The sequence below is a fragment of the Trichoderma citrinoviride genome (genome assembly GCF_003025115.1).
Source record: "Trichoderma citrinoviride strain TUCIM 6016 unplaced genomic scaffold BBK36scaffold_8, whole genome shotgun sequence".
NCBI classification, from domain to species: domain Eukaryota; kingdom Fungi; phylum Ascomycota; class Sordariomycetes; order Hypocreales; family Hypocreaceae; genus Trichoderma; species Trichoderma citrinoviride.
In genome coordinates, this window is record NW_020194716.1 from 171,645 (window position 1) to 197,845 (window position 26,201).

Genomic DNA, 26,201 nt, shown 5'->3' on the forward strand with positions numbered 1-26,201 from the left:
GTCTCTTTCTATAAGGCAAGCTATGTCGAGATTATGGAAAGAACAAGAGAGGAATGAGTTGAGGGTCTCTATCTTTACTCTGTTTCCAAATATCAAGTGGACTATATCTGAGTGCTCCTCTTCTGCCATTAATCAAGAGACTTTAAATCGTATGATGGCATTCAATATTGACTATGCGGCTGGCGCCACAGATGATTTGTGACGACTTCCCTCCAATCCCAATCCAAGGACGAAGCCTCCAAAGATAAGGCGTCGAATCACCAATGTCTTCCAGAATTTATTAAATTCAGCATTGATGAGAAGGCCACAACGACGGTTATTGCTAACCGCAGGTCATCAATTACCTACCTAGGTAGGCGTCGGCCAATATCCCGAGGACATACAAGCTGGCAGCGGCGACCATGTTAAACCTAGATTGTCGCTCGCTTGCCTATCCTCTTCGGCTTGCTAATGAGCAATCTCAGGACTGCGATTTACAGCAACCGCTGTTCTTGCACTCACTTTGGCGTCTTTTACTGCCTAGCTTATAGTAAAGGTATGCAATGCCGTGGGCTTCTCATATCATCGGCCAGCCAGCCCTTCCTGTTATTGTAGACTTGTGCTGGGTGCTGTTATGGGGGGGCCGACGTGCGCTGAGGCATGCGCTACGTTGAACAGTATCATTACATAGCTCTTCGGGGCCATCTTGTGATTTACTGCCCAGAAATACTACTGCCCTTTTCATCTGCATGATTGAAAGATCGTTGTCCGAGCGTTGTTGTGTAGGCTTGTTACGGAAACAGTCTGGCATGCCTATCCCGACTTCGTCTGTGAATGAGGTACCTAGGTTATGTCGCTTTACGATGCAAGGGTCGGATGCCTTTGTCCAATGAACTGAGCTTTTGTGCTCCTTGCTCATGATAATAATGAAATCCTGAAATGTTGATTTATTGTCCGCTTTACTGGGTATTTGCTCTGAAGTGTACTAAATGTATCGTAAGGTATCTGCATTGAAATGGCTCGAAAATCAGGGAGAAAATGGCGGCGGCTAGTCAAAAGTCTCATGTCACCACCACCAGATCCGGCATCTTACACATTTGCAAAATCCTCCTCTTTTTAATGCATTCCTCAAGTCCAGCTGCCGAGTCTTTTCTCTCTCATTGCATAAAACCATTGAATAGTCCGGTGTTGTAAATGGACCACTCGTCGTCGACCCAGGCCACCAGCTCGTCGTAAAGGGCATGGTCTTCCCCGATTTGCATGCGCGGCATTGATGGGTAGCCCCCGAGCGTCGTCAGCATCGGCGGGGCAAGCTGCAGCTCCGCCATCCGGGCATTATTCAACTCCTGAGTCTGTGCCATCGAGCCCGTCAACCTCCGCGCCAGAGTCCACAGATGCCGCAGAGTGTTTGACGACGTCTGCCCAAAGTTCGTGAGGCCATCTTCCTCCAACTCGATGCCAAAGAGGATGTCGTTGTTTCTCGCCTCCCTCTCCTCCGCCGACACCTCCTCGTCCGAGATCAAGTCCTCCAAAATGAGGCAGACAGTGGCATTGAACGAATAGTGCTGCTCTGCGTGGAGCGGCGACTTCCGGCTGATGTTGAGCGTCGTCAATTGCCGCCCGAGGCGGATGTTGCGGCGCGCAGCCGCAATGCACAGCTTCAGATGCTCCGTGTGCGTGCTGCTGGGCTCGGCCGTCTGCACTACCAGGCGCCTGGCCACCGACCTCTTGACAGCCCCCAAGAACAGCGGCCGGATGGCCAGAATAAGGAGCATGTTGTACCTCATGTGTAAGAGGCAACAGGCAGGGTCGTTGCTCAGGCCGTCCGGAGAGAGTTGCAACCGAGGCGGAAGCGTCAATTGCCATTGCTGCAGCATCCAGATCGCCTTGTCCGGTTGTTTAGCCATTGCGCCCCGGGACGCTTCCCACGGAGCCACGCGGTACGTGTTGCAAACGACATAGCCCGATATCCGCGACAGCTCGACGTGAGCCTTTAGCCCTGCAGCAGGAGGCATTGACCTGCGGGAACAAGTTAGCATGGCTGTAACTGAGGAAAGGGCGAGCAAGAATCTTGAAGCTGCTACTTACGGAGCGTCGGCTGGCAGCTGGAGCCGAATGGCATCGTCCATGATGATGTGAGGCCGACCCATCAGGCAGCTCAACCACCGGTCCAAGACATATACGGTCCAAAACACCCTCTTTCCCCTTTCGTCGACGAGTCCCCGATGGACACCCAGCATGATGCAAATATGCATGGCAGCCGCAACATGCATATAAGCGGCGTCTCTCCGATTCATCTCGATCAGATAGGCCGCCATGAGACACAGCGTGGCAACATCCCCGATTGTGCAACAGCGTGTGATGTCCAGTGGGTTTCCCACGAGGAGGGCAGCACGAGCGAAATACGCTTCGCTTAGTGACGGCGTCGACGCACTTCCCTGCACCTCTTGCGACGAGGTGTTGGCGCGGGTAATGTTGGCCAGAGCGGCGTGGTAGAAGGCCAAATGGCGATACTCGTTCATATCCGCGTCTGATGCGGATGGCGGAGAGGCGATCTGTGACGGGACAGCATTGAGCTCTCCAAACCAGTAGATGCCGCCGCTTGGCCATTCGCCGTTTCCATCCTGGATCAGGTATCTGAGCTTGCATAATAGAACGGCAAGGTCCTCGTTAGAGGGAAGAGACGTGGGCATTTCCTCACGCTCAACCAGAGGGCGAGAGTCGGCGGTGTAGTATCTCCCCAGGCTATTGAGAAAAGCGGTTCCGTCTTGATCTTGAGACAGCTGCGGTTCCACCTGGGCGAGGGGTAGAACAGCCCCGAGGAGCTCCTTCAGATGATCGAGGAATGTGGCACCGCTGGTTTCTCCGAGATAGCGAGCGGTGCCATCGGGATCTTGGAGGAGACGGCCAGTTGTTTGCTCGTCCTCGGGCTCGGGCTTGACCGAGGGGCCGGCAACGCGACGACTGCTCTCGGGGGAATATGACTGGCTGGGGCTGAACGGACTGGGAGACGGCGACAGGCCTTCTGGCGTGGCAGCGGCTTGACTGATGAGCTCCTGTCTTCTGGAAGGATCAGGAATTACCTCCTGAAGCGCTCGCTCATAAGCGTCCACCTTCCTCCGCAGCTCCTCCAGTTCGGAGCGCGGGACGCTGACTTTCTCGACTGGAGTTGGATAGACACATTCGCGGTTGGATGCGGAGCACTGCCCACAAGGATTGCCACCGGAGCACTTGACTCGACGAACATTGCAGTTGTTGCACCTGGATTGCGTGTAAGTTGATGAGAGGCTTTCGGATTCAGGAGTCGGCTTGAAAGGACATACGCAGTAGCGACTCGTTTGCGCTGCTCGGGGGCCACCTTGTGACGACGAGGGTTGACAGGCAACCTCTGGGTTGACGAAGGCCGCCTGCCGCCGCTGTTGTCGTCGAGCTGCATCGTGGGGAAGGCTTTGGTTATGAGGTTGACGTCAGGAGAGAGAAGAGAGACAGGCACACGATGGATGTCGCTAGCTCTGGATATTCAGCCTCAGTGCTTTGCTTGTCTTTGTGTGAGCCAGTCAGCAGGACAAGAGCGCAATACCACGCAGCGAGCCATACCTTTGTACTTGAGGTCTGCTCGAGGCTCTGCTCGAGGCCCTGGTCGAAACGGTGCTTGAGGCGTTTGCTCGCAGCCGGTGGGCCTGCAAAAGCAGTACGTAAGGCGTACGTGTGCGTGTGTCGGTTGCCGTCAATCACGATGGCCTCACGAGGGAGCAGTTCAGCAGCAGCCGGGGTAGCCCTAGTCTCGCCTCGCGGCCACATCCGACAGACACAACACGACACGACACGACACGAGGCTCCAGCCGCTATCTCGAGCGTCAGATTGTGCCTGGCGAATCACACATGGATGGGTCCAGTTGCAGAGAGAGCCTCGTCACCGCCGGCGGTCCAGCAACCATCTGGGTCTCATCGTCATGCGTCGTGGTCGTCGTCGTGTGCAGGTGCGAATGCCGGCCGCGGGCTCGCAAATCGCAAGGCTGGGGACCTGGTTCTTTTGACGTGATGTTTGGCCGGATGGATCTGATCTGTCAGTGCTTCTGCTGTGGTGACGCCGAGCGCGGGGGGAGCGAGGCTAAAAAGTGGGAGATGGGTGATGGCAGCAGGATTCCGGCCGTCCAGAGGCTCTAGAGGGCAGCTGGGGGGGTTGCTAGCAGCGATAGTGCGTAAGCTTAGGCGGTTCTAGGGCCAACAGGCCTGTGAGCGGTTCACTGCAGCGATCAATGATGGGGTGGCACTTGGATTTCCGCTTGCTTGGACAATGCGGACATGTCGATGGACTCGGATTGGAGAATGGGGGTACAAGAGGAGATTCATGGATGCTGTTAGCGGTGCTGCTGCTTGACTCTGTCCGTTGCAGATGTAGCTTAACTATGGGTAAGGACAGACGCGAGGCGAGAGCATCACATGAGACTCTTTGTTACAGTACCTTCATGATGCCTCTATCAACTCGGCGTACTCCTCTTTCTGCTTCAACACCATCCCCTCGATATTACGAATTCCTCAACTGACATTGGACAACTACAGCATTGCACAGTTCAGGCCTACAGGGAACATTTCGTACCTGCACCTCGACTGCTAACCTGATCCCATGCAATTCTCTCCGATAGGGCTCAGCTCATGCAGCTCCTCGCCAGGGTGCCCCCCAAACTAATCGTCGAACATGGAAGCTATTCGTCCGGGCGAGCTCAGCGCCGATTCGGAGCCGTCAAAGTTACAACTTAACGTAAAGCCGAAAACTTAGGCCCCGGTCTGACAGGGGGGTGGATTCCCTCATTAGCGGACCCTTTGTCTCGATTGCGAGGACGCTTCGTGCTGCTCCGAATCGAAGGGTGACGAGGACGTACGCAAGTGCCTTCGCGGCCTCTCCAGCGCTCTCCTGCAATGTTACCAACGTGAGGTGCCCAAATGTGAACCTGCACTGATGATGGGGAATAGTAGGGCCGACGCTTTGTCTGCAATGCCATTTCGGGATACGATGCGGATGATGCTGCAGTAAGAACTGTATGTTTGTGTGTACTATGCCCAAGCCAGATGGCTCTCAGACGCGAAGTTCGTTTCGGCGGGAAGCACAGCTTCGGTTCTGGCAGGGGCCAAGTAGGACTACTAAAGGTACCGTAATAAGCATGGAATCTACCTTACCTTACCTTAACGTGAAGTCTGAAGCTGTCATGCATGCACCCAATGTACATCAAATGTCAAACAACTCTAAGCAAACCAGTCTCAGCCATCTTGGTGAATTACTAAGACTTGATGTGACGAGAGGGCATATACTCAGTAGTACCTACCTGGATTAGACGAGATGCAACAGCTGCAAGTGACAACTTCTGCATGGTTAGGTACATGTATGCTTGTGAGGCAGATCAATCCAAAAATTCTCTCCTCTCTTCCTATTTGGACTGTGTTTGGTCAGCAATTGGAAGTCAATGCAAGGCACCGTACCCGAATTACGTCTCCCTCATACTGAAGCTCGCGTCACCTTGCATCCCGCATCCACCATATTGCGCGTCCCATTCATTTCGGCCATTTTCCACGATGGGAAAGCATCAAAGACATGTCTATTCTAGGAAACTCTGTTTGGATGTATCTAGTCCAAGTGTCTGATTCTGCAATTGTTCTCTACCTTGCATCTCTGTAACCCTTGAAACTCCGCGGACAGCGACAAAACACACGGCCAGGATGAACCGATTTGGTGGTTCCTCTGCGCTTCGGCTACCTCGTGCGCCGGTTGGACGCTTACCTAGCCCGCAGCCATTTCTGCAGCAGCCAAGCGCTGTTTGCCGCTGTCGTTGGTTAGCACCGGCTGAGAACGCCACAGCAAATGGAGGAATTAGATCTGGGAAGAAGAATAATCTCTTTGGTCAGATGCTCGAGTCGTTTCTTTAGCATGGAAATCAGCAGTGACGAAGCGTCAGAGTTCCCCCTACTGCGGCCTTGCCGTCTTCTCATATACGAAGCAGTACCTGTTAGGTATGCTTAGCTAAATTGCTTGTCGGTTCAGTATCTAACAGTAACGAGCAGGGCCTCCAAGAAAAGATCGCTGCCACGGGAGCAAAAGCAATTGTCCACACATGCACACAATCGTAGGTCTAAGAGGAAGTATCTTCAATATTTCTGAGATTGGACCTTACTGAATCTACAATTTACGCAGAAGCTCAGTGCCGATCCAATTGTACATCCTACATTTCATCCGCTGATACATGCCCCTTCACCTACCCTAAAAATTAATATCAAACGTCCTATTATCATTCACATTCGTCGTGTACACCCGTCATTGCTACTGAGTAGAGGACAATAATTTTTGATTCTGTATGCGCCGTATCAATGAGAACAAAGTAATCTTACTCCTACATCGCCGCCCGCCATGGCAAGATGATTCTATACCAACCCGTAAAGAATCTCTAAACGTCTAGAGACCAACAACTGGATCACGTCTCTCAGACATCGCCTCCAGACCATTTTCGTGGGTATCTACCTTAATTTATAACTTCTCTTTCTCTACCATTTTATCCATCACTGGCTGCTGGGAAAGATGGAGCCGACAATCTCTGCTGACCTCGTTGCCAGCACAGAGAGGAGAGAATCGCTCAGCTGTCCACTGTTAGCACTGCTTTTCGTGCCGGAAAATCACATGTGCAATCCAAACTTACCCCATGAGTGCCCTCGCAGCATCCCTGAAGCCACACGCCGGACTCGTCCGCCACTGATCCGGGCTTGTACTTGACTCGGTAGTCTCGGGCGACTGTCAGCCTGCGCTCCCCCTCGCCTGTCTCGACCTTCCATCCGGTGATTCCCTTGGGATACTCCTGACCGACTGGGGCCGCCTTGGGCAGCATGTCCCAGGTGTCGCGGAGCATGTCGACATGTGCCGTGCGCTGGTAGCCGGTAGCAGCAACCAGCAGGTCCACTTCCATAGTCTCTTCATCGACAACGTCGACAAAGCCCTCCAAATCGCCCTCGGTGACGTGCTGCACCTTGAGCACCAAGGAGTCCTCCCGCGGCTCAATGCTGGCGATTTGGCGGCCGCCCATGATTCGGTGAGGCCACTTCTTCTGGTCTGGACCAAGATCTCGCCTCTGATCGTACTGGCGCTCGTACATCTCCTCAATGAGTTCCAATCGGACGACGCCATAGTTGGTGGCACGAGCCTCGGTCAAGAAGTTGTTGCGGTGCTTTGCCGACTTGGGGTAGAGGGTGTCGATGTATTCGGGGTTGAAGACTGAGTTGACGCTGCGGTACCATTAGCCTGCTGAATCTGCTCATCTTTCTTCAATGGTGCACTTACAATGGTGAGTCGTCACTGGGCTTCAGGAACTCGGGGCGCATAATCAGCGCTGTCTTGGAATTGGGATACAGAGTCTGGATGTTGTGGAAAATCTCCGCAGCGCTCTGGCCAGCACCGAGAACGGCGACACGATAAGGTGCGTCCTTCTTGGAGAGGATTTCTGGGACCATGTAGGCATACTGAGAGGAGTGGATGATCCTGGGATGCTTGGCTGGGAAGCTCTTGGGGAAGTTGGGCTGGCCGCCAGCCGCGATGAGGACGTTGCGGCCTCGGAAGGACTGCGTCTCGCCGGTCTTTGAATTCCGCGACTGGACTGCAAATGTGCGCACTGAGTCTCCAGTCTTTGACTCGGGAGACACAGACAACACCTCTTGTCCATACTGGACCAGGTGGTCGAAGAAGGAGGCACACCAGCGCAGATAGTCCTCATACTCTACGCGTGCCGGCAAGAAAGTGCCCAGGTTGGTGAAGTCGATCAGCCGTCCGTTGCGGTGCAGATAGTTGAGGAATGTGAACTCTGACCGCGGATCCCTCAAGGTTGCCAGGTCCTTGATGAAGGAGATCTGCATCTTTGCACCGGGGAGCAGCATGCCGGCGTGCCAGGCAAACCGGCTCTGCTTCTCGAGGAAGAGGACTTTGGGAGCTGAGCCGTCGGGGCGGAGCTTCCGTCCTGAGGCGATGGCATCGTGAAGAGCGACAGCGACAGCCAGACTGGCGGGGCCGAATCCGACGCAGATCAGATCGAACTCGGAGTCCGGGGCCGATTGAGTCAGATAGGGCGACTTTTGCTTGTGCTGCATCTTGCTCTCTGAGGCATGTCCGTTGGCCAGCGGCGCGGGACTCCTGGTGTTCTGCTGCTCCATCGCACCAATGATGTATGGCGAAGCGCTGTCGAATCCATTGCCGTGGTGAGCCTGTTCACTGCCGTTTGGCGTGGCCGGCTCACTGCCGCTGAGGGCGACCTCGCTGTGGGGGGACATGGTTCTTTGGTCTTTGGTGACGTCGGAAGAGGTAATGGTCCGCTTTGGGTGAAGGAATGGTGACGTTGGTTTAGGCGGAGGCTGGCAGCGGTCAAGCGGTGATTCTTGCAACAAATGATGCCAGAAAGAAGGGCGACGGTAATTGCAAGGGAGAAGGGCAAGAAATTGAGAAACAATAGAGGGAGAAATAGACTGGAGACGATCTGTGAGCTCTCTCGGCTGGCTGTAACACACGATGCTGTGCTCTTGTGGTGTTATTGCGCTTAGACGGTCCAGCAAATAGCGGGCTTGTCAGCGGGAGCTGTCTGACAACGCTAGAGCAGAGGAGGAGCTGGAAAGCTTGTGAAAGTGGGAGGGGAGCTGTCCGAGTCCCCTCAGCACTTTGGGGTGGGATGAGCCGGGAATTATACTCGCCACAACCGGTGCCTGGATCCAGGAGCAAGCAGCCCTTTTCTTGTTAGCCTCGCCTCTATCGACTCGGATTCCGTCTCGACAGTCCCAGAAATCCCGAGACCAGCCGCTGGACGGAGACCCGGAGCGGAGATGCATCATGGGCGAGGTCCAGTCCTGGGCCAAGGATCGAGCCGTACACAGTGTAGCTTTGCGGGCGCCTAGTGCAAGCAGCAAGGTAATATAATGTACAAATCATGGCTGCATGGGCCCATCGATACCCTGCCCATGGGATGCTTTTTTCTTGACTATTTCGTAGCCATGGGTCGTCTCGATGATCGCGGCAGTTTGTCCCCAGTCAGCGGGACTCGTATTGCGGCAGCAAGGCGGTGGGTTGAGAAATGCTCGCCGAAGACGATGGGGATACTCAAGTCATTAGCTATAGCGGAACCACACGCACTCTCAGTGTCTGTCCTGGGCAGCAGAGACATGGACTTTAAGCACAACCACTTTGTATCGATGCTGGCCTCTCTCTCTCTCCTTCGTCCTTACAAGTCCAACCTACTACGGCAGACGACTGAACTCTCGAGTTGCAAATCTGGACCTTCTTAAACGAGTCCGAAACTCCAACCCGTCTCTGCTTGGCGCCTATAGCGTGGACTGATGCAATTTTGCTCTCCATGCCCCTTGTCATGCTGGTGCAGGACTCGATGAGACGATCAGAGCCCGAGGAACCAATCCGATGCCTCAATCCCTCCGCACAAGGGCCGATCTATGGGCCGACGACAAGTTCGCAACACCCGTGGTTAAATTAAACCACCATCGCCTGGGCCTACGGTGGGTGAGAACGCTGCGAGGACGGAGACGGGCCCCATCGCGAGGCAAGCGGGTGGAGATTGGATGAGGGAATTATCTGATGATCTGATAAAAACCGGATCTGATAAGATCAAAGCCCGTGGTTGGATCCGCATCCATCCGCTGCAATCCCCAGAGCCCTTGCAAACTCGCAGCCCAAGGGAAAATTTTTCTTCCTCTCTCTTCGCTCAGCTGGGTCTTGTAGAGGCTCAGAAGATGTGAATTTTTTCACGAGCCTCCTTTCCAGCAAACCCCTCACTGTGCTCCGCTGAGGACTCCGAGTGAATCAGGGCGCGTCACACTCGCGGAACGGAGTGCTCTTCCCTTGCAGAGACTTGGCACCTTGCACCCACGTACTCCGATCATATGAGACCAACGCAGGACACGCAATCGTTAGAGAGGGGGATCGAGTTATTGGTACTAATATATCTTGCTCTTTTTGCCGGGTGAAGACCAGGAGCAATAAGCCGAGCCCCACATGAGTCGTTCACGAGGGGATCGCCAGAGGTTTCTCTCGGCTTGTCGGAGACTTGCTGCTGAAGCCTGCGAAAAGGCCGGATCTGGCAGACGGCGATGAAGTACGTGTACCTTACCTTAAGGTACTAGCGGTTGCTCATGTCAGACAGGGCGGCCGCCCCTCTTCGGGCTTTATGCTGGCAGCTGGATGCTGTGTCACCCCAAAGAGCGGCTTGTTACCTTGTGAATGCCTGGGTATGGTATGGCTGAAGTACCTAGTATTAATAAGAAGGGCCTGTTTAGAGTTTGCGGGATGTTCGTTTTGGTGTAGACGCTTGCCTGTTGCTTTCTGACTTGTCACTCGTCACTTTCTCTCTTCCATTTATTACAGGCACAACTGCAAGTCCTCACATTCTTTCACAATTTCTTCGTCTTCACACTGGCTAAAGGCCGTGACGCCATCGTCACTCCCTGGACAATAAACAGCACGCAACCCTCGGCCTAAGCGAGGCTTCACGCCCAGACTCCTCTTCCTGCTCGCAATAAGGCTAAAGCTACATACCCAAGAGCTACCCGCACGAACTACAGACGAGACTTCCCATCCGCGCACCAGCGTGACAGCAGACGGTTACCTCTGTGTCGCAAACTGACGATGACGATTGGTGGATCGCGGCCTCTCCTTACGCCTTGCTGATTAATTGCGCTCTTCTGAGAGGCTCGCTTCCGCCCCAGCTCATGCACGATTGAGACGCACCTCCATCGACGCAACCATCACGAGCCGCCCTGGGGAGCTTCATTGACGAATCATCGACATGCCAATTCATCAAGAAGTCTGTCTGTCTCACACAGTCTGAGATTCGGGCCTTGTGTTCTAATTTCTTCGCCCGTCGCGTGGTGTTGAAGCTTGGCTAAATGGCGCGTGGAGAGGCGCAATTTCGGGTGACCAACGAACGTGAGGCTATTTCGCATGGGTATGGATCGCCGTGATGAAAACATTTTCGACTACTAGGTAGATTGCGCCTTGATAACTGCCCGGGGACTCTTGTGGCTGCTGTGGTTGTGGGAATCAGCACTTTAGTTGGCAGACGTGGCATATGGCCAGGTTCTTCGGACAGTCTTTGCATACAGACGCGCGCACGCACACTTACACACACACTCACTCATTCACACCTCACACATACCACCATACAAGGCGCCATGGAGGGACTCGATGACTTATCAGTGCTTAACCCGCAGCCAACAGAATTACCCGGCCCGGATCTCCTCCACCACCTCATAAGAGAGCCGGATGATTCAATAGCTCTCGACTATCTGGGCAGGGGGAACCGCACCTCACTAACCTATCGCCAGCTTCATGATGCTGCAGATGCCCTGGCACGCCGAATATGTCGTGCAGTGGGCGAGGCCCAAGCAGCGTTTGTGGTTCCGGTCCTGGTTCCCCAGTCGCCACACTTATACATAGCCTTGTTAGCTATTCTAAAAGCTGGAGGCGCATTCTGTCCTCTCAACGTGGATGCGCCCCCTGACCGCGTCAACTTCATCCTCAACGATGTCTGTGCTGGTGTTGTCGTGGCGTCCTCGGAGCTGGCCTCCAATATACCTTCACAAAACGCCGTAAAGGTTCTATTAGTTGATAAAGACGAGGAAGAGACATGTCCAGACACAGACTCTCCCGGCTGCAGAGCTCCTAGCACAAGGGACCTGGCATATGTCATGTATACATCTGGTTCAACCGGAGTCCCCAAGGGCGTCGGCATCTCTCATTCTGCAGTAACACAGGCATTACTAGCCCATGACCGGCATGTGCCAGCGTTTTCTCGTTTCCTCCAGTTTGCCGCCCCGACCTTTGATGTCTCGGTATTCGAGATCTTCTTCCCACTGCTCCGGGGGAGCACGTTGATCAGCGTCGACCGAAGGGAGATGTTGAACGACTTGCCGGGAGTCATCTCGGAGATGGAAGTGGATGCTTGCGAGCTGACGCCAACTGTTGCTGCCAGCTTGTTGCGGAAAAGGGAGAATGTCCCGACGCTGCAGTTGCTGTTGACGATTGGCGAGATGTTGAATGAGGCGGTGATTCGGGAATTTGGGGGAAGTGAAGAGAGGAAGAGTCTGTTGTGGGCCATGTACGGGCCAACAGAAGCTACCATTCATTGGTAAGTGCATATCTAAGAAAGGGGAACTCATCTCGAATCGGTCATCTGACAGTCTCGTACCGTAGCACCGTTCAAGAAGCATTCGCTGTCAGATGTTCAATAAGAAATATTGGCGTGCCGCTTCCTACCGTCTCTTGCTTCATAGTTGAGCCTGCAGAATCTGCGGAGACGAGTAGAAACGTCAGGATCCTTCCCAGAGGAGAGATCGGAGAGCTTGCGGTTGGCGGGCACCAGCTTGCCGATGGATACATCAATCGACCGGAGCAGACGGCTTCCTCATTTATACCGTCACCTTATGGCACAATCTACCGGACTGGAGACAAGGCGCGCATCGCCAGCGATGGGACGATAGAGATCTTTGGGCGATTGTCCGAAGGCCAGGTAAAACTCCGAGGTCAGCGGCTTGAACTGGGCGAGGTGCAGTCTGCTGTGCTGAAGACGCCTGGGTGCCACCTGGCCGTTGGGGCGGTCGTTGACTCTATCCTGGTGGTGTTTTGCGTTGCGGACGCGGGAGTCACTGAAGAGTCGATCATGGACCACTGTCGAAGCTGGCTTCCGCAGTACATGATGCCTGGAGAAATCGTGCTGATGGATGAGTTCCCTCGGCTGCCGAGTGGTAAAGTCGACACCAAGAGGTTGAAAGCGGAATTCAGGGAGAGGAAGGCTTCTGGACAAGAAGATGATGCAGCTTCCCTTGGTCTGTCTGATGCGGAGAGGACAGTTCTGAGCGTCATATCGGATACTTTGGGATTCGAAGCGAAACATGACATGACGCTGGCTTCAGCTGGGATAGACTCCCTCGTTGCCATCAAAGTGGCATCGGCGCTCCGGTCTTCAGGATTTAACGTGAGTGTTGCGGAGCTGCTGAGCATGCGGACAATAGCGCAGATATGCTCTACATTGCGACCTCTGTCACCCCCTGAAGATCTAGAAGCTGCGGCTTTGAACATCCACTTGATGGACAGCCTGAGCTCTATAGCAGAAAGCAATCACGGACTACAGAAGGACTTGGAGCTCGTTGAAGATGTGCTAGTATGCAGCGCTCTCCAAGTGGCGATGCTATCAGAAACGGCGCATCGACCGGAAGCCTACTGGAACGAGATAGAACTGGAAGCGAGTCCTGGATTCACGCCGGAAGCCATACGCGATGCCTTTCATCTACTTGCACGGCAAAGGGACGTTTTGCGTGCGGGCTTCGTTACATGGCAAGGAAGCTTTGTAACACCGATCTTCAAGTCTTTGCGATCTGATCAAGTACAGATCGTCGAAAACTTCCTTCAGCCGGAGCTATCGGAGGACGAAGCGCTACTTTGGCCACTTCGTGTACAGATTCGGCAGGCTGCAGGTGGCAAAGCCCCGCGAATTCTGATGCATGTTCATCATGCCATCTACGATGGCTGGTCTATGGATATTATCCTCTCGGAGTTGACCGATATACTATGTGAAAGGGCGTTGCCTCAACGGCCGCAGTTCTCAAGCCTGCTCACTTATATGACCAACATCCCGAGAGACCACTTGGATACCGCAAGATCATTTTGGGCTGAATATCTTGTCGACTGGAATAAACCAAGTCGGCCGAAGTTGAGTGCTCGACCAGCTGAGTTTGATGAGATCCTTTCTGTCCAGGCACAACTGGAAATCACTACGCCTGATAGAAATGCCTTGGCGGCTACGGGATACGGTTCTCAAGTCTATTTTCAAGCGGCCCTTGCGCTCGTTTGGGGGAGTATCGTGGGCACGTCAGATGTTCTGCTGGGCTCAGTAACGTCTGGACGAACGGTCCCGGTTGAGGATATTGCCGAGATTGTTGGACCAGCCATTGCGTCTCTTCCCCTTCGAGTAGATGTCAACGATTCTGCGGCGATCTCTGATGTATTGCGGAACATCAACGAAAGCAATCGCAAAATCATGGAGCATTGCACTTTGCCATTGTCCGATATAAAGAAGCTCTCTAGACTGCAGGCGGCTGAGAGCCTTTACGACGTGCTGTTCGTTTACCAGGAGTCATTGTATACGAAGAGGCGAAAAGATGCAGCTCTTCGTGAAGTCCGACACCTCGATCGCCTGGAAACGAAGCTGTTGTTGGAGGTGGAACCAAATGATGCTGGATATACAATACAGGCTACACATCATACAGACTGGTTTCCATCGGATGTCGTCTCCCTATTGGTTGAGCAGGTGAAGGACGTTTTCCGACTCATTGTTGAGCGCCCCAATGAATCGATTCGAAGGATAAAGGACGCCGTTACAAGTCAGACTTCTATTGCAAACACGGATCCCAAATGGCTACGGGACGAGGCAGATCTCGCTACTCTCTTCGAAGCTGCGGCTGCAAAAACGCCTGACGCAGATGCCATATGCTTTAGCAGATCGCTTTCTGAAGCTGCATTGGTGACAGATATCATGTCATACCAAACCCTGAATCAACTCTCAAACCAGATTGCTCGCTTCCTGCTCGATGGAGGTGCTGAACCTGGCCAGGTTATCGCCATTGTCATGCAGAAGTCACCTCTTCTCTACGCATCAATCCTTGGTATTGTCAAGGCTAGATGTGCATACTTGCCTCTTCTACCTTCCATACCCGTCGAAAGAGTGAAAGAGATCTTTCGATCGGCCAACATCAGGTGTTGCGTTGTGGATACGGCTTCCCTGCGCCCGCTTCAGGAGGTACCTGATATCCAGTTCGTGGACGTCGAGTCTGCTCCGTTAGACGGTTTCGAGAACCACAACTTGGACATACCGGTCGACATGTCAAGGCTGGCCTATGTGATATACACTTCGGGAACCACTGGTGTCCCAAAGGGCGTGGCTGTCAGCCAGAAAAGCATTGTCAGCAACGTGATGTATCTCGCATCTATTTACCCCAGCGCTCAAAGATCATCTCCCCGACTATTACAAGCCTGTTCGCAGGCGTTCGACGTGTCCGTTTTTGAGATATTCTTTGCTTGGCACGCCGGCATGTGTCTCTGTGCTGCCGTCAACGACGACCTGTTTGAAGACCTGGAGCATTCGATTCGCCAGTTCCAAATCACGCACCTCAGCTTGACACCTACAGTGGCATCACTAGTTGACCCCAAGAATGTGCCTACTGTTGAGTTTCTGGTTACCGCTGGAGAGCCCATGACTCTTTCGGTTCTTGATTCCTGGGGAGATCTGTTGTGGCAGGGATACGGACCGTCTGAGACGACGAATATTTGCAGCGTCAAGAGAATGAAGCCGGGCGATTACATCGAGCACCTCGGCTGGTGCTTCCCCAATACGTCAGTCTTTGTCCTCTGCCCGAATAGCCTTTCAACTATGCCGATGGGTTGGATAGGCGAGTTTTGCTTCGGGGGAGAGCAGGTGGCTGATGGGTATCTCAATATGCCGGATCTGACGGCGGAAAAGTTCATTAGTCACCCGGATTACGGCCTTATTTACCGGTCTGGCGATATGGGGAGAATGCTCCCGGACAAGTCGCTTCTTATCCTTGGCCGCATTGATGATCAGCTCAAGCTCAAAGGCCAGAGAATTGAGGCGGGTGAGGTCAACAGCGTGATTACTTCGCATTCGTCGGTCCACGCTGCGGTAACCACGCTGGTCAGGCGAGACGATGAGGCCGCTCATCAACTTGCTTCCTTCTATACGTTTCCACAAGGGCCGACCGACGAAGGATTCAAGACAGTAACGCCCGATGCTGAGACCCATCGTTCATTATTCGCTGCTCTGTTGTCGAGATTGCCCTCCTATATGATACCTTCGTATCTGATACCAGTCTCTCGAATACCCCTTACGTCGAGCGGCAAGGTCGACCGGCGCAAGCTACAGTCTTGCTTTGAAAATCTTCCCCAAGAGTATCTCGAGTCTGTGTCTAGCACCATAACGGGGCAAGATGATGCTGAGTGGAACACAGAGGAAACAAGAATCGCAGAAGTCATTGCAAGGTCCTTGGGCGTGTCTCGATCTGATATCGGTCGATGGACCCCATTCGCAACAATTGGCCTGGACTCGATATCGGCAATCGGTGTTTCTCGCAGCCTCAGCACTGAACTAGAGCATCGAGTGCCTATCTCAGCAATCCTTCAGAATTCGTCCATCGCGCAGCTTGCACGCTTTTTGCAAGAGAGGCCTGCATCAGGTGGCCAGCAGAAAGGAGCATCTTTCTTTTCCGATTCTTTCGTCAACCAAGTTCGCGAAAGCTTCCAACATGAACCCTACTCTGTTGCAGAGATTTTGCCGTGCTCTCCTCTGCAGGAAGCCATGCTGTCGCAGGGACAGGGCAGCTACTACAACAGGAGTCTTCTGCGGCTGCATGTTCCCGTGGATGAGATGAGGGGATACTGGGACGAGATGACACGGCGACACGCTATTCTCAGAACATGCTTTGTCACAAGTGATAGTATGAAGTATCCCATTGCACAAGTGGTTCTGGAGAATTGGACCAACCCGTGGAAGGAGTTCACCTCCAGCACGACTCTGCTCGACGAAGTTCTTCGTGAGCATTTGAGTGGTCTACCTGATCCCTTGGACACCAAGATTCCGCCTCTCTCTTTTGCAATCATACGACAAGAAGAATCGACATTTCTGTCTTTGATCTGTCATCATGCGCTATATGATGGCGTAGCAATGGAGAATCTCTGGAGAGAAGTAGAAGCGCTGGCACATGGTCAATCCCTACTTCAGCCGGTTCCTTACTCGTCCTTCCTACGGGAAGCACTCAGCCTGCCTGACGATACTGAAATGTATTGGAGAGACCATTTTCGAGGATATGAACCCGTCAAACTATTTACTCAACCTTCAAGAAGCCAGATTATTCAGTGCACATACCGAGAGAGTATGGATGTGTCGTATGGCGAGGTCAAAGCCCGTCTGCGATCTCTTGGAGTTTCTTTGCTCTCTTTGTGCCAGGCAGCCTGGGTCGATGCTATTTCCGTGTGCTCAGATACTACCGACGTCTGCTTCGGGCTCGTCATGAGTGGCCGGACGCTGGACATTGAAGGTATCGACAGATTGGTTGCTCCGTGCTTCAACACCATCCCGATCAGACAGGATGTCTCTACTGCTTCTCGCAATATTGATCTTGCCAAATCCTTTCAGCGCCTCAACTCTGATGTTCAGCGGTACCAATTTTCGCCGCTGAGATTGGTTCAGAAGCTTGTTACGAAGGAGGGCCGAAGGCTCTTTGATACGCTATTACTGCTTCAGAGCCCTCTGCAGGACATGGACGCTGAGATATGGACGCTTGAAGAGGACGAGGGAGAAATGGACATTCCGGTTGTCTGCGAGATTGTTCCTCATACTGGCTTGGATTCGCTAGCTGTCAACATGCACTACGACAAGAGTGTTGTCAGTGAAGATGTCGCTTCAGTTCTTGCTGATGTCTTCAAGTACTTCTTTCGAGCCATTCTGTACCATCCGTCTTCGGCTTTGCCCGATAGAAGCCATCTTCAACCTGCTCAGTTATCCACTTTCAGTGCTATTGCAGTGGAGAGGCATGCGGCAACGCCCTTGGAGATGCTTCCTCAGAACGATGCAGAATGGACGGGGCCGCAGAAAAAGATTCGACAGGTCCTTGCAACACTTTCGAAGGTTCAGATACAGAGGATTCATCCCGACACAAGCATATTTCAGCTCGGTTTGGACAGTATTAACGCAGTCCAGGTGGCCTCGATGCTCCGACGAGAAGGATTTGAGGTGTCTGCCTCCGATGTCATTGAATGCCAAAACTGCGCGAGACTAGCAGACAGAATAGCTGCGGCATCAAATAAAAAGGAGGCAAGACCTGGTTATGATCTCGACGGATTCTCCAAGGAAGTTTCTTCACAGCTTGCAGACAAGGTGCCGGGTACCGCTGTTATAGAAGCTGTGCTTCCTAGCACGCCTCTCCAGTGCGCGATGCTGGTGTCGTTTATCCAGTCTCAAGGGCAGAATTATTTCAATTTGTTGTCATTTGCTGTTGATGACACCATCTCTGAAGATGCTTTGATTGCAGCATGGAAAGCTCTGCAGAGTAACCATCCTATGCTCCGGGCAGGATTTGCCGCGGTGCAGCATCAACATAGCTCGTTCGCAATGCTGAGATATCAGTCTTCATCAGGGCTTGAATCGACCGGTTTCGTGTCCAAATTGGCATCGTCAGACGAAGTACGAACTTGGAAAGAAAAAGAAGCAGCAGCAATACTTGAGCATCTCAATCTACCGCCGTGGAGGGTTTCCATCGTCGAGGCGGACGGTAGACTCATGATGAATGTTCTCATACACCATGCGCTTTACGATGCGCATTCACTGGATCAGCTGCTGGACGACCTATCTATGCTCTTGGGTGGACGTCAAAGTACCATACGGACCATTGAGCCTGCATTGAATGAACTACTCTACAAAAGCCTCAGCGACCAAAGTGCTGCCCAAGAGTTCTGGAAGGAAAAGGCTGAGTTGGCAGTGGTGAACACTTTCCCCGTCATGACGCCACTAAGGGAGGATGCCAGAACCTTCATTTCCCATGAAATCAGATCAACGGCGACGCTATCAGCTCTGCAATCAGCCACCAAGCAACAAGGCGTGTCTATCCAGGCAGTCATTCAAGCTGCTTGGACACGCATTCTTTCCTCGTATCTGGGAGAAGACTCTGTGGTGTTTGGAGTGATTCTATCTGGGAGGGATACGGACGTGACGAGGGATGCGCCGCTTCCTTGTATGAACACGATTCCTGTCATTGCCTCAAACCAGCCGTCAAATAGCCGATTGACTCGATATATGATGGCCTACAATGCGGATGTCCATCGATATCAGTACGCTCCTCTGACGCAGATTCAGAAGTGGTTGGGCCATCCTGCGACGCCTGTCTTTGATACACTACTCGTTTATCAGAAGCTGGAGAAGGAGTCTGTCACTAGGAGGCCCTGGAAGCTCATGAAGGATGATGCAACCGTCGACTATCCAGTGTCGCTCGAAGTTAAGCCGACAGATGATGATGAGATCCAGCTTTGCATCACATTCTTCAGCGATATCCTGCCGAGAGAGCAGGCTGAATTGTTGGTCAGGCAATTTGATGCAATGATGATCCACATTGCTACCGAGCCTGATGGCAATGAGGATGGCATCTATCGACCAAAGCCTGATCTTTATGCGATAACGCCGCCTGTTTCGCCAGAGCTGCCTGCTCCGGTGCGTTATCTGCATCAGTTCGTGGAAAAAAGAGCTGTTTCTCATCCAAATGATGCTGCTCTGGAGTTTGTTAGCAGATTCGATGGTTCGCATCCCGTTAAGCAGGTGTGGACTTATGCCGAACTCGACAAGATGGGCAACAGGACTGCCAATTTGCTGAAAGACGTTGCTGCCGTGGGGAGCATTGTTGCGATTCACTTTGACAAGTGCCCAGAGGCCTATTTCTCTATTCTTGGAATCCTCAAGGCTGGGTGTGCTTTTGTGGCGCTTGACCCAAGTGCTCCCAGGGACAGAAAGGAGTTTATTCTGAGGGATTCACAGGCCCCTTGCCTGCTGACGACACCCGGAGGCATCATCGACTTTGAGACGGATGCCAAGGTTGTACCTGTTGACCTTGAGTCTGTGAAGCTTTTGTCGGCTGAGAGGCGAGATCTGGGCACTGAATTCACACCTGAAGCGACGTGTTACTGCCTCTACACGTCTGGCACGACTGGAACCCCCAAAGGATGTGAAATCACACATGACAACAGCGTGCAGGCAATGATGGCTTTTCAAGAGCTGTTCAAAGGTCATTGGAGCCACGACTCAAGGTGGCTGCAGTTTGCCGCCCTCCATTTCGACGTCTCGGTATTAGAGCAATATTGGAGCTGGTCTGTGGGAATCACGGTTGTTGCTGCACCAAGAGATGTCATCCTTGATGACTTGATTGCGTCCATCAACAATCTCGAGATCACACACATCGATCTGACACCAAGTTTGGCTCGTCTTACCCATCCTGACGAAGTACCAGGTCTATGTAAGGGTGTTTTCATCACGGGTGGCGAGCAACTCAAGCAAGAAATCCTGGATGCCTGGGGACCAAAGGCAGTCATTTACAACGCATATGGCCCAACAGAAGCCACGATTGGCGTCACGATGTACCAGCGAGTGCCCATCAACGGACGGCCTAGCAACATCGGGAAGCAGTTCCCCAACGTAGGATCCTACGTGCTCCGCAAGGGGACAGAGGTTCCTGTGCTGCGAGGCGCTGTTGGCGAGCTATGTGTTTCTGGAAGACTGGTTGGCAAGGGCTATCTCAACCGTCCGGAGCTTACAGAGGAGAGGTTTCCGACGCTGTCGGAGTTTGGCGAGAGGATTTATCGAACGGGCGACCTTGTTCGTATTCTGCATGATGGATGCTTCGACTTTCTTGGTCGTGCTGATGATCAAGTCAAGCTCCGGGGACAGCGCCTCGAAATTGGCGAGATTAACCATGTCATCCGCACCGGCGTTCCGGATATCAGGGACGTCGCAACAGTGGTCATCAAGCATTCCTCCAGCGGCAAAGACGTTCTCGTTTCTTTCTTGGTTGGCGAGCAGCAGAGGAGAGCTGTCTTGACTCCTCTGACAGATGACGGAAATTTGGGCGTCAAGGCGAGAGAGGCTTGTCGAGCGAAGCTTCCGGGATACATGATTCCTACGTACTTCTTGCTTCTGCCGTTTATACCGCTTTCTCCCAACAACAAAGTCGAGGCGAAGGAGCTGAAGAAGCTGTTCAATGGCTTATCGCACGAGCAGCTCATGGACCTCACTGCGCCAAAGGCTCCTATTAGAGCTGTTAACGGTGAAGCCAGCCACAAGGTGGCTCAAATTCTGTCCGACTTTACCGGCATCGGCTCAGATGCGATCGAGGCAGAGACAAGCATCTTTGACCTTGGGGTGGACTCCATCAGCGCCCTGCAACTATCTACGGCCTTCAAAAAGGCAGGATTCGCAGCATGCTCGCCGGCTATACTACTACGAAATCCGATAGTCGCAGATCTTACTGCGGCTCTGTACGAGAAGCTGTCTTCGTCTCAAAATGACAGTCGGGTGAAAGAGGCGCAGCAGAGGATACAAGCATATCACCATCGGTACCGCGCATTTGCCTGTAACGCTCTCCATATTGGGGCTGAAGACGTTGAGTATATTGCACCATGTTCGGCACTCCAGCAGGGTATCATATCCAAGTCAATGACGGAGGAGACTCGAGGAACTTACTTTAACTCCTTTGTGCTGAATCTGGATGACGATGTCGCGGAGCAGGAAGTCAAGGCTGCTTGGACGAAGCTGGTGACCTCTGAGGCTGTCCTGCGAACGGCTTTTGTCAAGACTACGGAAGGATATATCCAAGTCGCATTGAAGAATCAAGAGCCGCGCTGGATTGAGCAAGGTGTGCGAAGCGATGACGATGCTACAGCCTTCTTGGACAGCCGTTGGGAGAAATGGGTACGGCTAAACAACAACGAGCACATTATCGCGCCTCTTGAGGTGATCTATATCAAGGGACCCGACTTCAAGAAGCTGGTAATTCACATTTTCCATGCAATTTACGACGGGAACAGCTTCGAGTTGATGCTGCAGCAGCTGAAATCCAATTACATGGGCAAGTCACCAGCATCTTCTCCATCGTTTATAGAGGCATTGTCTCACGGCCCGTTATGGCGACATGATGACTGCCGAGGCTTTTGGGAAAACCATCTTCGAGGGTGGAACAGCTCCTCAGCTCTGCAGCTTTCCTCGCCCCAAGAACGGGCCGTCTCACAGACTCGCGTTCTTCATGGCAGTGTACTGGAAGACGCTCGAAGGAACTACAGAGTCACCCTGCAACCAGTTATGATGGCGCTGTGGATCTATACGCTTCAGAAATACTATTCCAACGGACTGACAATTGGTCTGATTGTTTCTGGAAGATCAATGGATCTTCCTGGCGTCGAAAACACAATCGGTCCGCTCTTCAATACCGTGCCCTTCTTCAACAAATCTCTGAGCGGCCAATCTTGGGCATCATTGATTCGCAGATGCAGCGAATTTAGCACAAGCATCTTGCCTTTCCAGCATGTTCCACTGAAGAGTATACAGAAGTGGTGTTCTGGTGGGAAGCAGCTATTCGACAATCTATTCGTGTTTGAAGTGCAGCAGCAGGCCTCAAAGGACGAAGAGCATCTCTGGACAGTCGAAGATGGGCCGTTGAATCCGGATTACCCATTGGCTTTGGAGGCGAAGAGGCTGCCGAATGGCGACGTTCAGCTGACTCTTGTTGCCCAGCGATTTGTGGCGAATGAGTCAAAGCTGAGGGAGTTGCTGGACGAAGTGGAAAAGAATATTGGACTCATGGCTGCTGATACGCCGTTTTCAGTATCCGCAGAAAAGAATGGGGTATCTCATTCTGACGATCGAAATGGATTCAAGTCCCCTGATGACGAGGCTGATGGCCAAGACTTTGATTGGACTGATCAGGCTCTCAGTATCAGAGATGCGATCGCTTCCATGTCAGGCCTCGATGCTTGCGACATCTCGGCATCAAAGACGATTCTCGAGCTTGGCTTGGATAGCATTGATGTTATCCAGCTGTCTGCCAGGCTGAAACAAAGAGGTCTCGTACTGCCGGCTTCTCAAATCATGCGCCAACAGACGATTGCGAAGATGGCGGTATCTATTGAGGCACAACAATCCAGCGAACTGTCTAATGGAACGACTGACAGAGTCTTTGAAGACATTGAGCAAACTCTATGGAAGTATGTCAACGCAGCCGGGTTGGACACCACTAATATTGAGGCCGTTCTGCCGCCGACGCCTCTTCAAGAATCTATGGCTGCGATGATGATCCACTCCAACTTTGAGTGGTATTTCAACCACGACCTTCTCGAGGTAGCGCCAGGCACCGACATTGAAAGACTCCGGAGAGCATTTCTTGAAGTTATTGACCGGTCACCGATTCTTCGAACAGGGTTCCTCGAGGTGGATGACTTGCAGCTTGAGATGGGATACTGTCAGATCGTGCGAAAACACTGGAACCAAGACATCAAAAAACTTGTTATGGATGACGTGGCCGACATGAGCGCTCTTATCGAAGATGCAAAGAGAGTTGCCAAAGAAGGGAATGGGCTTGATGCCCTATTCCAGCTGAGACTTATGACCTGCAAAGATAAGACGTTTGTGCTTGTCTCGATCGCGCATGCCTTGTACGATGGATGGTCGCTCAGTCTCTTCTATCAAGATCTAGAGGCAGCGTATCAAGGCACTTTACAAGGCCGAACATCCGCAAAGCCCTTTCTTCAGAAGATGCTTGCCTCTGCTACGGACGACGCGGGTCGTTTCTGGGCGGGTTACCTCGATGGAGCTGCACCATCTATTCTCCCTAAACTACCGGTTCATGATACAGAGGAGAAGAGCTTGTACCGAAGAGAAGGCTCTGCACCCAAATCTGTGCCTGAAGTTTTGTCCTACTGCAAGAAACAGAGCATCAGTCTGCAGGTCCTGATGCAAGCTTGCTGGGCCCTTGTCCTGGCTCATCGGATCAAAGCCCTAGACGTCACGTTTGGTGTCATCATGTCTGGACGCGACTTTGACGGCGCCGAAGAGGTCATGTTTCCGACGATGAACACCGTGGCGATCCGCTGTATCCTGCACGGAAGCTCAGCCTCTTTCTTGCGGTACCTTGAGGCTAGCATGGCAGACATCCGGGATCATCAATCGTATCCCTTGAGGAAGATCCAGAAGGCGGCGCACGTGTCGAGCAGCGAACTGTTCAATACGCTGTTTATGCTGCAAAAGTTCCCTTATAGCGCATCGTCTGAGGGTTCGCTGCTCAAGTCTGTGGATGGGGCATCGGCGGTGGATTATCCTGTGAGCGTGGAGGCTGAGGCCGTTGGCGATGATCTCGTCTGGAGAGTCGCCTGTCAGTCGCAGTATGTTTCTGGAGAGGGGACTGAGAGGTTGATTCAGGATTTGAATCGTGTTCTAGAGTTTTTGGCCAACTCGGAGGATCATGATATACTCTCGTTTCACAACGACGGTGTCTCGATAGGTGGATTACCGCATGTTTCGGTCTCCGGAGATTTTACCCAAGTCGACGCCGTTAATGGAGAATACTCGGCTACTCACGATGTGAACAGCGAGCTGGACGATATGGCGTTGGCAATTCGAAAAGTCCTTGGCTACGTCTCGGACATTCCCGCAGAGTCCATCAGGCCCGAAAGCAATCTTTACCATCTCGGCCTCGACTCCATCAGCGCGATCAAGCTGTCTTCCCTGCTACGCAAGGAGGGCCTCTACCTCAGCCCGAGAGACTTTGTCAGGGCATCCAGCATCAGCCATATGGGACGACTTGCAACTCGCGTCCAAACAAACGGCGGCACGGTTCAGCCGAAGCAAGCAGCGTGGACTCCTGCGGAAGACATTGACCTCGCGAGTCTACTTGCTGGCGCTCACATTTCTCAAGACGATGTCGAGATGATTCTTCCGGCGTTGCCTATGCAAGTCTACATGATCAGCGCATGGCAGAACGCGGAGGGCCACGTTTTCTACCCGAAGTTTCGGTATCTTGTTGAGGGAACCGGCAACATTGAGCAGGTCCAGTTGGCGTGGCAGTCTCTTGTTGCCCAGACTCCGATTCTGCGAACTGTCTTCCTTGCGACGAAGTCTGCCCAACAGCCTATCCTGCAGGTCATTCTCAAGTCGGGTTATCGATCCGCTGGTGATGCGGCTGCAAAGCCAATGGTGCGATTTAACGCCGCTAAACGAGATGACAACCGCGTCGAGATCAGGCTCAAGATTCATCACGCGCTCTACGACGGAGTCAGCATCCCGGCCATACTCGAGCGATTCAAGGACCTGCTCAGGGGAACAAATACCGTGATCGAACAAGGTATTGAAGAATGGTCGAGACATAGCATTCAGCCTACACTTGAAGAATCCCGTCAATCGCGCAGAAGTTTCTGGATATCGTACTTGCAAGGCTGCTCCTTCGACGACGATTCTTCTGCATCAGTCAAGGCAGGAAGACACCGAGTGTCGCATCTGAAAAAATCTGCGGTTCCAGACATTAGATACCTCCAAACCGCGGCCAAAGAAAGAGGCATCAGCCTGCAAGCCCTCCTCTTTGCAGCCTACGCCAAAATACTCGTCTCATCGAATGATGATTCAGCTTGTTTTGCACACAATGACGGAAAGAAGATTGTCGTGTTTGGGATATATCTTGCGAATCGGGCCAACGAGGCTCTTCCACTAGCCTTCCCGACGCTGAATCTTGTTCCGCTGAGAGTTTGTCTGGCGCCCGATGACGGCATTCTCGATATTGCTGGGGGAATACAGGAGGATATTCATCTCATCGCTGCTGAAGGGCGTGCGGATGTCGGGTTGTGGGAGATTGCTGCCTGGACGGGCGTCAAAGTTACGTCTTTCTTTAACTTTCTGACTCTTCCTAACACCTCTGGTGAAGAAGAGACAAACGGTAACTTGGAGGATATCGAATTGGTGCCGGTGGACTACGAGGAAGTTGCTCGGCAAAATATGCCGAATGGCGATGGTGAAGAAGACGAAGAAGAAGAAGCAGTATCTCACCTTTCTGTGGTGAAGAATCCTGTGAGAGACGTGTATCCGGTAAGTCCCATCTTCACTCTCTTGAAACATATACAACAAAACTGTTGATCGGGATACTGATATAAAATACAGGCCGCGATAGACATCGAAGCCTCCATTCAAGGAACGAGCCTAGACATCGGAGTGTTCGGGTCACGCCAACGGGTATCTGATGAAGGTGCTGTTCACCTGGTCGACGAGATCGTCTCGTGTCTACAAGAGTTGGATGACGAAGACGACGCAGAGATGGCGGCATGGGCTTCGTCTTGGGTGATTGGAAATGGTAAAATGACAGGCCGATAGAGGTTTCATTTATTTTGAGAGGCGTTCTTGTCCAAGGAAAGCAGAGCAAAAAGTGTCATTATTAATACCACATTCAACTCACAATTTTAGAGAGGCACAGCAGGATACCAAACCATAAAATTTGATAAGTATAGGTTTTGTTCATCTATGGTCATTGTACAGGCTGGATAAGATATATACATCGCGACATCTCTACCGCTCGGCAAGGTCGGCTATACCGGACCAAGCCAGGCTCCCCGT

General features: G+C 52.5%; 3 protein-coding genes across 3 annotated transcripts; 1 reads left to right on the forward strand and 2 right to left on the reverse strand.

The window, feature by feature from the left end:
* Window positions 1-1,136: 1,136 nt before the first annotated feature.
* BBK36DRAFT_1141505 (hypothetical protein) lies at window positions 1,137-3,415 on the reverse strand (the record flags this gene model as incomplete). Its single annotated transcript, XM_024893451.1, has 3 exons — window positions 1,137-1,998; window positions 2,068-3,240; window positions 3,303-3,415. The coding sequence occupies 3 exons, from the start codon at window positions 3,413-3,415 to the stop codon at window positions 1,137-1,139; spliced, it is 2,148 nt and encodes a 715-aa protein (XP_024748867.1).
* A 3,113-nt stretch (window positions 3,416-6,528) lies between these two features.
* BBK36DRAFT_1169261 (ornithine monooxygenase) lies at window positions 6,529-8,280 on the reverse strand (the record flags this gene model as incomplete). Its single annotated transcript, XM_024895291.1, has 3 exons — window positions 6,529-6,606; window positions 6,666-7,245; window positions 7,301-8,280. The coding sequence occupies 3 exons, from the start codon at window positions 8,278-8,280 to the stop codon at window positions 6,529-6,531; spliced, it is 1,638 nt and encodes a 545-aa protein (XP_024748868.1).
* Window positions 8,281-11,178: 2,898 nt separating this feature from the next.
* Window positions 11,179-25,961, forward strand: BBK36DRAFT_1120268 (non-ribosomal peptide synthetase, siderophore synthesis; the record flags this gene model as incomplete). The annotated part of the gene is made up of 3 exons (XM_024890681.1): window positions 11,179-12,134; window positions 12,200-25,679; window positions 25,752-25,961. The coding sequence occupies 3 exons, from the start codon at window positions 11,179-11,181 to the stop codon at window positions 25,959-25,961; spliced, it is 14,646 nt and encodes a 4,881-aa protein (XP_024748869.1).
* Window positions 25,962-26,201: the final 240 nt, after the last annotated feature.